The 10,342-nt window shown below is 41.3% G+C and overlaps 2 protein-coding genes and 1 long non-coding RNA gene across 15 annotated transcripts; 2 read left to right on the top strand and 1 right to left on the bottom strand.

The window, feature by feature from the left end:
- Positions 1 to 1,427: 1,427 nt before the first annotated feature.
- LOC552459 (glycine-rich cell wall structural protein) lies at positions 1,428 to 4,176 on the top strand. 13 transcript variants are annotated; one of them, XM_026444113.1, is made up of 6 exons: positions 1,428 to 1,589; positions 1,780 to 2,387; positions 2,418 to 2,484; positions 2,521 to 2,952; positions 3,028 to 3,634; positions 3,727 to 4,176. In XM_026444113.1, the coding sequence occupies exons 1-6, from the start codon at positions 1,526 to 1,528 to the stop codon at positions 3,872 to 3,874; spliced, it is 1,926 nt and encodes a 641-aa protein (XP_026299898.1). In that variant the 5' UTR covers positions 1,428 to 1,525; the 3' UTR covers positions 3,875 to 4,176. The 13 variants fall into 13 exon arrangements, with proteins under 13 accessions (XP_026299898.1, XP_016770244.2, XP_016770237.2 ...); XM_016914755.2 differs by lacking the exon at positions 2,418 to 2,484 and having other exon boundaries at positions 1,780 to 2,256; XM_016914748.2 differs by having other exon boundaries at positions 1,780 to 2,256; positions 2,359 to 2,952.
- A 681-nt stretch (positions 4,177 to 4,857) lies between these two features.
- LOC552446 (collagen alpha-1(I) chain) lies at positions 4,858 to 9,705 on the bottom strand. Its single transcript, XM_624819.6, has 7 exons — positions 9,360 to 9,705; positions 9,152 to 9,187; positions 8,453 to 9,067; positions 6,534 to 8,366; positions 5,949 to 6,461; positions 5,371 to 5,478; positions 4,858 to 5,285 (listed from the first exon to the last, which is right to left on the bottom strand). Exons 1-7 carry the CDS (start codon positions 9,430 to 9,432, stop codon positions 5,248 to 5,250), a joined length of 3,216 nt encoding a protein of 1,071 aa, XP_624822.4. The 5' UTR covers positions 9,433 to 9,705; the 3' UTR covers positions 4,858 to 5,247.
- On the top strand, positions 9,528 to 9,967 carry LOC102654666. Its single transcript, XR_001704712.2, has 2 exons — positions 9,528 to 9,620; positions 9,700 to 9,967. It is a non-coding gene; the product is annotated as an uncharacterized LOC102654666 (long non-coding RNA).
- The last annotated feature ends 375 nt before the right edge of the window (positions 9,968 to 10,342 follow it).

The raw sequence follows: 10,342 nt of genomic DNA, 5'->3' as shown, positions 1-10,342 counted from the left end.
ACAATGGAAATTATACCCTGTATTCGCAAATTACCATTCATAAACTTGTTTAGATTACGTTGTGTGTTATGTCAATTTTGTATAAATCATGTTTTTTTCTCCATGTAATTATCATTTCTTACTTTTATAGATGTCTGAAGAAAAAAGAATATACTTGAACGTAAAATACTACACAATGTACTATATATTCCAATATAAGGCAAATAATTTTTTTCAATCGTATATGATATGTATTGGAAATACCCATAATAAAATTACAACGATCGTACGCGATATGCATTAATCGTTTCCACATTATCATTGATTAATAGTGGATTCTCATTAAATATCGTAATTGAAGCCAGTCAAACGAGTCTTTAACGTGAGAATCACGAATATAAACTATCCTTGTACCGAGAGTAGATAACAATCGGTCCTTTGGTAACTGCGAAACACAAAGAGTTACGTTTCCGCGAAATAAATTATCCGGGTGGATTGTTAAAAATGCAAAGAGTATAACTATATACATCGTATAATTATCGTTTTATATATAATGGGTAATATGTCATTAGATTTAGGTCAATGTCTAATTCCTAAGGTTATCGGCATTTCTATTCGCGCGTACAAATTTTTATCGATCGTTGCTCGATGGGATTATTTCCCGATTAATCGATCGCGGTAATAATTTTTTATTTGACTATATTTTTTTTTTTTTTTTTCAGTGACGAGATTCGCCTTCACCGATGTTCAAAAATATTCTCTACGTCTCTACGCTATGTTATTAACATTGCTTGCACAGCAAAGTGATCATTGAACGAAAAAAACACGCGAAATTTCCAATGACGTAATCCCCTAGCCAGCCAGTTGGTTTTACCGATCGTTATCTCTTGTGTTTTTTTTTCGTTCCCATCGAGAGATGCCCTGTTCCTAGGTCACACGGAATGTTTACATTGTTCCCGCTGAAATTCCGTATAAAGGATGAAATGAACAATGCTTCCAATGCATCCTGTCCCACGTGTCTTCGATCGATTCAATGCCACTGTAAATGAATTTATGGAAAAAGTATTTGATCGAAGGATATAGAAGAAAGTATGAGAATTCCAATAATAGTTACGCAGCTTCAAGGATTTTGAAATTGATTATAACATAGATAACAAACGAGAATTTCTTTGTTTCATTTTATTTAAACACGTGGATGAAAAATTTAAGAACTTTGAAGTTATAGACGAAGCAACGATAACAAATTTAAACGGTGAAACGATGAAAAATATAAGGGATACGTTAGTACGTTACTTAGTACGATGAGGATGTTCGAGTTGATCCCATGTTCTGACAAGCGGAAAGAAAAAAAGGATTTGACGTGTTCATCATCGATTACCTTGGCCGACCGTTATTTTTTTGCACTCTTTGAACCGTTTTATACTTGAAAGTGCGTTCGAAGAAACGGGAATGGTTACAGGAAGAATCGCGAGAAATTAGAGTGGGAGGAGCGATATAAAGATGAGCGTCTTGCCAACGATCGGAATAGAAGAATAGATCCGACATCATGTGGAAATATCGAACGATCGGGCTTTTTGCCTTGCTGGCTCTTCTCTGTATTCAAGCACGAGGTATATTTTCTTCATCACTTGTATTCAAATTAAATTTATATATCTTGTCTTTTATCACCTTTTCTATTGATTCTAATTTTTTGCAATGATAATTATGCAATAATTCTGTCATTTAAAAGTTTATTTCCATATCACGATATTTCCAACAAACTTGGAACATCGTTATATTTCTTAACTTACCAACTTTCAGCTGCAGACATCATAGTGAAACGTCATACTTTTGACGATACCCTAACTTCCCATGGCAAACAATTTTTCTCTGATTTGGCTGGCTTAGGCGGTGGATTAGGCAGTGGATTAGGCGGAGGATTAGGCGGAGGATTTGGTGGAGGATTTGGTGGAGGATTTGGCGGCGGCGGCGGTGGTGGTGGAGGAGGAGGAGGTGGAGGTGGATTTGGTAGCGGTGGTGGATTTGGCAGCGGTGGCGGTTTTGGCAGCGGTGGTACTAAAGGAGGTTGTTATACTGGAACTTGCGGAGCCGGAACCGGTGCCGGTGGTGGTGCCGGTGGTGGTGCTGGTGGCGGCGCTGGTAGCGGTGGTGGCGGCGCTGGCGGCATAGGAGGATACGGCAAACCTGGATGTAGTAGCGGAAATTGTGGCGCTGGTGGTGCAGGAGGATATGGTGGCGGCGCTGGAGGTGGCGCTGGAGGATATGGTGGCGCCGGAGGTGGCGCTGGAGGACATGGTGCCGGCGCAGGTGGCGCTGGAGGATATGGTGGCGCCGGAGGTGGCGCTGGAGGACACGGTGGCGGCGCAGGTGGCGCTGGAGGTGGCGCTGGAGGATACGGTGGCGCCGGAAGTGGCGCTGGAGGTGGTGCTGGAGGATACGGTGGCGCCGGAGGTGGCGCTGGAGGATATGGTGGCGCTGGAGGACGTGGTAGCGCCGGAGCTGGAGGTGGCGCTGGAGGATACGGTGGCGCCGGAGCTGGAGGTGGCGCTGGAGGATATGGTGGCGCCGGAGGACGCGGTAGCGCCGGAGCTGGAGGTGGCGCTGGAGGATACGGTGGCGCCGGAGGTGGTGCTGGAGGACACGGTGGCGCCGGAGGTGGTGCAGGTGGATACGGTGGCGCCGGAGGTGGAGGTGGCGCTGGAGGATACAGTGGCGCCGGAAGTGGTGCTGGAGGATATAGTGGCGCTGGAGCTAGTAGCGGTGCTGGTGTAGGAGGATATGGCAAACTTGGATGTAGTGGCGGAAGTTGTGGCGCTGGAGGTGGCGCTGGAGGACGCGGTGGTGCCGGAGCTGGAGGATACGGTGGCGCTGGAGGTGGAGGTGGTGCCGGAGGATATGGTGGCGCTGGAAGTGGAGGCGGTGCTGGAGGATATGGTGGTGCCGGAGCTGGAGGTGGTGCTGGCGCACATGGAGGTATTTTTAATTATTTAATTAAAAAACATTGCATTATATAAAAAAATTAAATTTTCAAAATTTTAAATTTTTAAGCAGGATCGGCTGGTATAATAAAGACTGCTCCTGGCGGCCCAGGTGGTTATGGTGGTGCAGGTGGCGGAGCAGGCAGCGGTGGTTATGGTGGTGCAGGAGCTGGAGGTGGAAGCGGTGGTTATGGTGGTGCAGGAGCTGGAGGTGGAAGCGGTGGTTATGGTGGTGCAGGTGGCGGAGCAGGCAGCGGTGGTTATGGTGGTGCAGGTGGCGGAGCAGGCAGTGGTGGTTACGGTGGTGCAGGAGCTGGAAGCGGTGGTTATGGAGGTGCAGGTGCAGGAGGTGGAACCGGCGGTGGAAGAGGTGGTGCCGGTGGTTATGGAGGTGCAGGTGGTTATGGAGGTGCAGGTGGCGGAGGAGCTGGTCACGGTGGAAGTGGAGGTGGTAGCTGTCCTGGAGGATGCAAAGGCGGTTACGGAGGTGCCAGTGCGAACGCCAATGCTTACGCAAGCGCGAATGCGAATGCAAATGCGAACGCAAGGGCGACTGCTTCCGCTAATGCGAATGCTTTTTCAAGTGCATCCGCAAGTGCTAATGCAAATGCAAATGCTGGTGGCGGTGGTTTCGGAAGTGGTTTCGATGACTTTGGTCCTGGCGGTCACGGAGTCGAGTAAGTTGAAACATTTATATCAATAAATATAGAATTAGATAATTTTTTGGAAAAAAAATTAACGATTATATTTGTTATATTTGTCGAATTAGTCTCTTCAACCGTATGGGCAGTATCGACGAGGGAGTTAGTAAGAGCGGTAGCGTGGACAAAGCCAAAGGCGTTTATAGCAACAGTGCAGCCAATATCGATTCCACCGGAAAGGGATCGTACAAAGTATCTGCTGGAAAAATTGCTTAAGCGGTCTCTGAAAAAAACTCAAATCGATATTCCGAATCAAAATTTAATCTGTTTTAAAGAAATTTAGGTAGTTAGGAAGAAAGAATTTATATGAATTTTTAAAAGACTCGGCAGAGATCTTATGGATTATTTTTTATTATTGTTTACAATTTACAATGCATGTTATTATTTTCATGATAAATAAAATGCGTCGCATGGCGCCAGAAATCTCTTCTTTTTTCAACTTAACACACTGACGTGCAGTTCGAATAAACATTTAATCTGTAAACAATAAACAAAGAGAAATATTTTTATAATTCAAATCTATTTAATTTTTATCAACACCTTTTCAATCACCTTACCTCTCATTTTATTCAAAAACAACATTCCAAGCCAGCATATATGGCCAGCTTATGTGGCCAAGAGAATAATTCACATCATTTTTTATGATCATATTTTTAAATCGATTTCAAGGTAAAAGTATTACGTATTATTTTCAATAATAATGTATCTCATGTTTGATGATGACTCGTTCGATAAAATTATCCGTTCGAATCGATTGGGATGATGATATATTTATTTTAGAGATTCGAGATTCTCTTACCAATGTAATAAATAATTCATAAACCGACACAGGATATGTAAGCGGTTATCTCCGGCATGTATCGATGATATAACTGGCATTTCCACGATGTTATATTTAAATTCATTAGAGCTGCTTTTCACATTTAAAGTACCTGCATCATCGATTTGTTTAACTATTTGTCAAGTTTATTTCATTTCGTTACATATTATATCTCTATATTTTTATTTTCTTATTAAGTAAATGACACTTTAAAATATTGAAAATGAAAAAAGAAATTATTGTTCGAATGATTATTTCCATACCAATGTTAAATTTGAACATTAATATGATGTTCTTAAATGTATTTAATAACAGATAATAACAGGTCTTCTGGTAATTTTATTATTCATTGTTCAAGGTCGATTCAAAATAATCAATGTAACAATGATGTATAATATTTTTTATTGATTTGTATTTTTTTTAACAATAATACATCAGATCCGTTTATAACAGTATATCCGATTCATTAGTTGCGTTATTATCTATTGAAACATCGCTTGATAATAATCTTAGTATAGTGATTAATCATTTCGAGGAATTGGCAGTAATTCTCGGATCAATTATCAAGATACGCGCGTGTAGGATTATTGATGTAAAAAAAAAAACAGCGATTTCTTTTTTCATACAAGATTATATCATAAATGAGAAACTAAAATAAATTACAAACAAAAATGTGCAAATGAGACAAAATAAAAAGATCTTTTTGGTAATGTGAGAATGATTGAGATTTATTTTCAGCACTTGTTGCAACGTTATCTTTTTTCGTCGATTATCCTTTCACATGACTTGATTGTCCTCCTGACCAACCTAAAACAACGTTTTATCTTTCAAGGAAATCTATTCTTAACACGTATGCAAATATGATGTCACGAATATGATTTTAAAAACTTACTGCCAGCGCTGCTACTCGCATAAGCGGAAGCACTGCTGGAGGACCAGGAAGCTGCATTCGCTCCGCTGGAAGCCCAACTTCCACTGCTCGCTTGTCCAAAAGATGGTGCTGAAATGTGGAGAAACGTAATGTAGAATATTTACAAATTTCGAAACAACATTTGTAAATATTGACACATTAAATATCGTGAAAAAATGATGATTACAAAAAGCATACGATAGCAGTATCATATTATGGATGTTATCGAATTACACAACGTCGTGTACGTAAAGAGGGCGGTAGTAATGCGATCGTGCAATTGCTATTAATTAACAAACTATGTCACTGATTTATATTTTATCATTCCGACCGAAGATCAAATATTTCCTGGATCTTGAAACTCTTTCCCATTGTTTTCACGTTCATTGTATTAATCTTTATCTAAAGTTACTAACCTTTAACCTTTCACGATCTAACATGTATTTTCCCTTTACTTTCGAAAAATTGGAATCTCTAATCGTTTTATGTATCTTTTCACTTCGACAAGAATATTATAATTGAAAGATAAGATTATTCGAACAATCTCCAAAAACACGTACCTCCAGAGCCAGAATAAGAGCCGGAATTGGCATAACTAGAAGCTTGCGAGTTAGCAAAGGATCCAGGAAGATTTCCAAATCCTGTCGAATCGATTCCAATACCTCCTCCGCTTCCCGAGCCGCGATTTGTCCCAGATGGATTTTTCGTGGCTGACGAGCTTCCATCATTGGTCAATCCAGGATAATGGCCGACAGGATTTCCATTCGTTTGACCTGGTCCAGCATAAGTTCGATCGATGGCTGGAATCAATGAATCAGTTTCTCCTGTTGTTTTGTCATCGATTCCTATATCTCCTCGTGCAGATCCTGATCCATGAAGGAAGGGATTGTCTTTGTCTAGTGGTCTGGTTGATTCTTCTTCGATCGAAACGACATTTTTGTTACTGCCACCAGGATGCGCTACTGCTCCACCGATAGACTGACTCCAAGCTCCTGAGATGGCACCAACGTTTCCTTGCAGGAAAGGATTTCCATGACCGATCGGTTTACTGGTACTCGTTACGGTTGGTCCGCCTAAAATTTAAATTGTTAATACAATTTTTTGTAAATGGAATCAAAAAGAAGCTTAATTTTTATTTTCATTACCAATAGCAGGGATAGGAATCTTCCCGGTTAAAAATGGATTTGATGGATACGATCCTCCTCCTTCCACAATTTTATTTGTTTTATCAAATTTGTTAGGAACATACGATGGGTTTCCTGGTCCAGAAACGCAATCAGTTCCGCTTAAGCAATTGTATGGACTATTACCACCTCCAATAGGAGATCCGTTAAATAATTGACCGCTCGATCCAGGAATGATTTTTTGAGAGCTTTGAGAAAAATCATTTGAATACGCGTCAGAGCCTGCTATTGGCCCAGAGATTTTACTAATGTCTACAGGGACACCAGGCTGACCACAAGAATCTGGTGATTTTCCATTTGTCTGACTGCCACATCCGCTCCTATTTTCACAACCTCGAGATCCGCTATGACAACCCGATAGAGGTTTCGTTTCGTCTGGGCCTTTGTAAGGTTTCTGTTCATAGGAAGGCTTCGTTGGTTCACCATAAATGCCAGGTTGGTAAACAGGTTTTGTCGTTCCAAAATCGCTATAAGGGCCAGGTTGATAAGAAGGCTTTGTTGTTCCAATACCGCTATACGGACTAGGTTGGTAGGAAGATTTTGTTGTTCCACCAGGTTGATAAGCAGGCTTTGTCGTTCCAAAATCGTTATAAGGGCCAGGCTGATAAGAAGGCTTCGTCGTTCCAGTACCGCTATATGGACTAGGTTGATAAGAAGATTTCGTTGTTCCATAAACGTTAGGTTGATAAGCAGGCTTTGTCGTTCCAAAATTATTATAAGGGCCAGGCTGGTAAGAAGGCTTCGTTGTTCCAGTTCCACTATATGGACCAGATTGATAAGCAGGCTTTGTCGTTCCAAAATTGCTGTAAGGGCCAGGCTGATAAGAAGGCTTTGTCGTTCCAGTACCGCTATATGGACTAGGTTGATAAGAAGGTTTCGTTGTTCCACCATAAACGCCAGGTTGATAAGCAGGCTTTGTCGTTCCAAAATCGTTATAAGGGCCGGGCTGATAAGAAGGCTTCGTCGTTCCAGTACCGCTATATGGACTAGGTTGATAGGAAGGTTTCGTTGTTCCACCATAAACGTTAGGTTGATAAGTAGGCTTTGTCGTTCCAAAATCAGAAGCAGGCTGATACGAAGGTTGCGTTTTTCCATCATAGGAAGCAGGTTTCGTCGTTTGAGCATTGTCGTGAGGATTAGGTTGGTAAGAAGGTCTCGTTGTTCCAGTAGCACTGTAATTAGGCCGATAAAGAGGTTGTGTTTTTTCATCCGCGTTATGTCCTTCGGGTTTTCCCGAAGCAGGTGTCACGTTTATATAAAATATTTTACTATCTCCATCCTTCGAAGTTCTAGATCCTGCACCCGAAGAACCTTTCACGCTGCTATAACCTGGCTTCTGAGTTACACGTGGCGCGTTATCGCTCGGAGGACCAGACGTTTGCGCAGTTCCAAACGGGGAACCATTAGAACTGAACGGAGATGAATCTGTGGAACCGAATATTGGTGGCCTGCCTGCACCAGAATCAAGATTTATTCCAACGTGAGAATTTTGCAATGGTCGACTGTAAGGCCCTGTATTACTTTCTGGCGGTTTACTCGCCGAGTATTGTGGCCCGTAAGGTACGTTTTGCGGCGATCCAGGATATCGCCCTTGTTCTATATCTGGTAAAGCTTTATCACTATCGTATGGCCTCGTTGGTTGGCTTCCAGACTTATCAATACATTTTTCGTAGGGACTACCCGAACATTCGGACGGAGGACTGCCAAAGTAACCAGGAGAATTTTCTTTTCGAACGCCTTCAATTCCGGGGAATGGTAATGGAGATTGTTTGACAGGAGGAGTACCGCTTGGGCCTGAAACGACACAACGAAATTCAAGATATTATTATGAATTCAAGGACAGTTGTTGTGAGTGTATGAGTGAAGTGGTTATAATCAACCTTGAGCACAGCCAGTCTCGCGTTGATAATTGCCTGCGCATCCAAAACCTGTTTTAGGCCCATTCTTATCCGTGGACACATCTGCATTCGACCAACTTCCAGGAGCCGCAACAGGATGCAAACCTGTTCCAGGTGTTGGACCATCGTATCTTTGATTCGTTGAACCTGATTGCTGATTGAACGGTTGTTGTGATCCTTGTGTACTTGCTGTGGTTTGTGAGTGGCCACTGATTGGTGTCACTGTTCCAAAAGGAGCACCACCTCCTGTGTATTGTGATTGTTGACCGGTGAAAGGATTAGGCGCGCCTAATTTCTGCACACCAGGAGGCGGTCCTCCTTTACTTTTGTGCCTATGATCGTGAACTTTGTACTGTCCATCGTCGTAGCACTCATCTTCATCTTCTTCTTCCGGTTCAGTTTCTTCTTCTTCCTTTTCCCAGTAATCATCGTTCTCCCATTTACATTTGGACCATTTGCAACCACCGTCTTGGTGGCCTCCTCCACCGTTTGGCTGGTTATGACCACCACTGGTGTCGTAACTACGAATTCCTTTGTGTCCCTCGTTTCCAATAAATCCTGTTCCTGAAGAACTGTATGCGTTCGCTGAAGCGCTGCCTAGATAAAAAACAAAAAAGGATTAGCGAAAATTTGTCAAATTCGTCTCCTTTTATCTTTTTCTTATTAATATTTCATACATACTGTACGATAAACTCCCAACGTTTCCTTCGTACGCCCCTGAAAAATATATATTCAAGTACAATATAGTGTATCGTGGCCACAGGTATTCTACGTTTTTTCCTCGTGCGTAATTGAAATATTATGTAACAATGATGAATCGATATTGAAAAACAAAAAAAAAAAAAAAAAAAAAAAAAAAACGAGAAAAGAAAGGAGGAATGCCGATTACCTGAACCCGCGACGAATGTGGCGAATAGAAGGACGAGTGTCGGGAAGTGGAATGTTCGAATAAATCCGCTCATCGTGAGATTGCTCGATTACACGATCGAATTGTCGGCTGTCCGACCGTTTCTTGCCTCGAGTCATTGCGAGGTGAGTCTCGATCAAATACTTCTATATATAAGGATATCCCCGGCAGTGAAAGGATTTATCGTCCCCGAGCATCATCCCCGACCCATGAGGATGAGCATCTGAACGTGGGTGGCAATGAGTAATAATTGTTCGACTCTTTCTATTGCATGGTGTTGCGTGAGATGATAGCAATAAGAACGCCAAACGACTGGTTTTAGCCGGCCGGCTTTGCTTCGACTACGTCATCCAGCTTCAGAAGTTTCCACGAGATACACGATTCACCTCACGTTTCTTTTGAAAACGAAGGAAGGATCATGTAAATTAAACAACGATCCAGACTCGTTTTTTTTCGAATTGATGACATTATTCGGCAGCATTGTATATACTTGACATTCTCTTCAGCGATATTATTTTTCGTCTTCTTTCTGGTTGTTTAACCATTCCGTTGCATTTTCTTGTTACGAGCAAGAATCTAGTCACGCAAAATGCGAAACTTATTGCATATAAATCGCGATGATTTCGATATTCGGACAAATTTCTTATTTTAATTTTAAACTGCGCTAATTTTTTTATATTAATTCAAATTTTTCATTATAATACCGTAATATATATATATATATATATATATATATATATTTTTATGCATTTTCCAAGAACAATGAAGAAGAAGAAAATCAACGATCATTGTATAATTATTATAGCATGATTGCAGAATTATTTATAGAACGTATTAATACTTAACAGCGTATCTTTAAATATCGATATCCTGGATGGGAGATTACATCGGAGTATGGAAAAAACGTAAACTTTCGATTCTTTAATTCGGTTGAATGATTATATTATGATTTATTTATTATTTCT

Source organism: Apis mellifera, linkage group LG11 (genome assembly GCF_003254395.2).
Source record: "Apis mellifera strain DH4 linkage group LG11, Amel_HAv3.1, whole genome shotgun sequence".
In the NCBI taxonomy this organism is placed as follows: domain Eukaryota; kingdom Metazoa; phylum Arthropoda; class Insecta; order Hymenoptera; family Apidae; genus Apis; species Apis mellifera.
Note: the sequence above shows the minus strand (reverse complement) of the source record. Positions and strands in the feature narration are given on the sequence as shown.

What these genes read in the sequence shown, in the direction of transcription:
- LOC552446 (XM_624819.6), bottom strand. Translation starts at nt 9,432, where the DNA reads ATGAGCGGATTTATTCGAACATTCCACTTCCCGACACTCGTCCTTCTA. An exon ending in GATTCCTATCCCTGCTATTG is followed by an intron (nt 6,462 to 6,533) that starts GTAATGAAAATA and finishes TTTAAATTTTAG; the next exon opens with GCGGACCAACCGTAACGAGT. An exon ending in CTCTTATTCTGGCTCTGGAG is followed by an intron (nt 5,479 to 5,948) that starts GTACGTGTTTTT and finishes TCCACATTTCAG; the next exon opens with CACCATCTTTTGGACAAGCG.
- LOC552459 (XM_006570392.3), top strand. Translation starts at nt 1,526, where the DNA reads ATGTGGAAATATCGAACGATCGGGCTTTTTGCCTTGCTGGCTCTTCTC. An exon ending in TGGTGCTGGCGCACATGGAG is followed by an intron (nt 2,953 to 3,027) that starts GTATTTTTAATT and finishes TAAATTTTTAAG; the next exon opens with CAGGATCGGCTGGTATAATA. An exon ending in CCTGGCGGTCACGGAGTCGA is followed by an intron (nt 3,635 to 3,726) that starts GTAAGTTGAAAC and finishes TTGTCGAATTAG; the next exon opens with TCTCTTCAACCGTATGGGCA.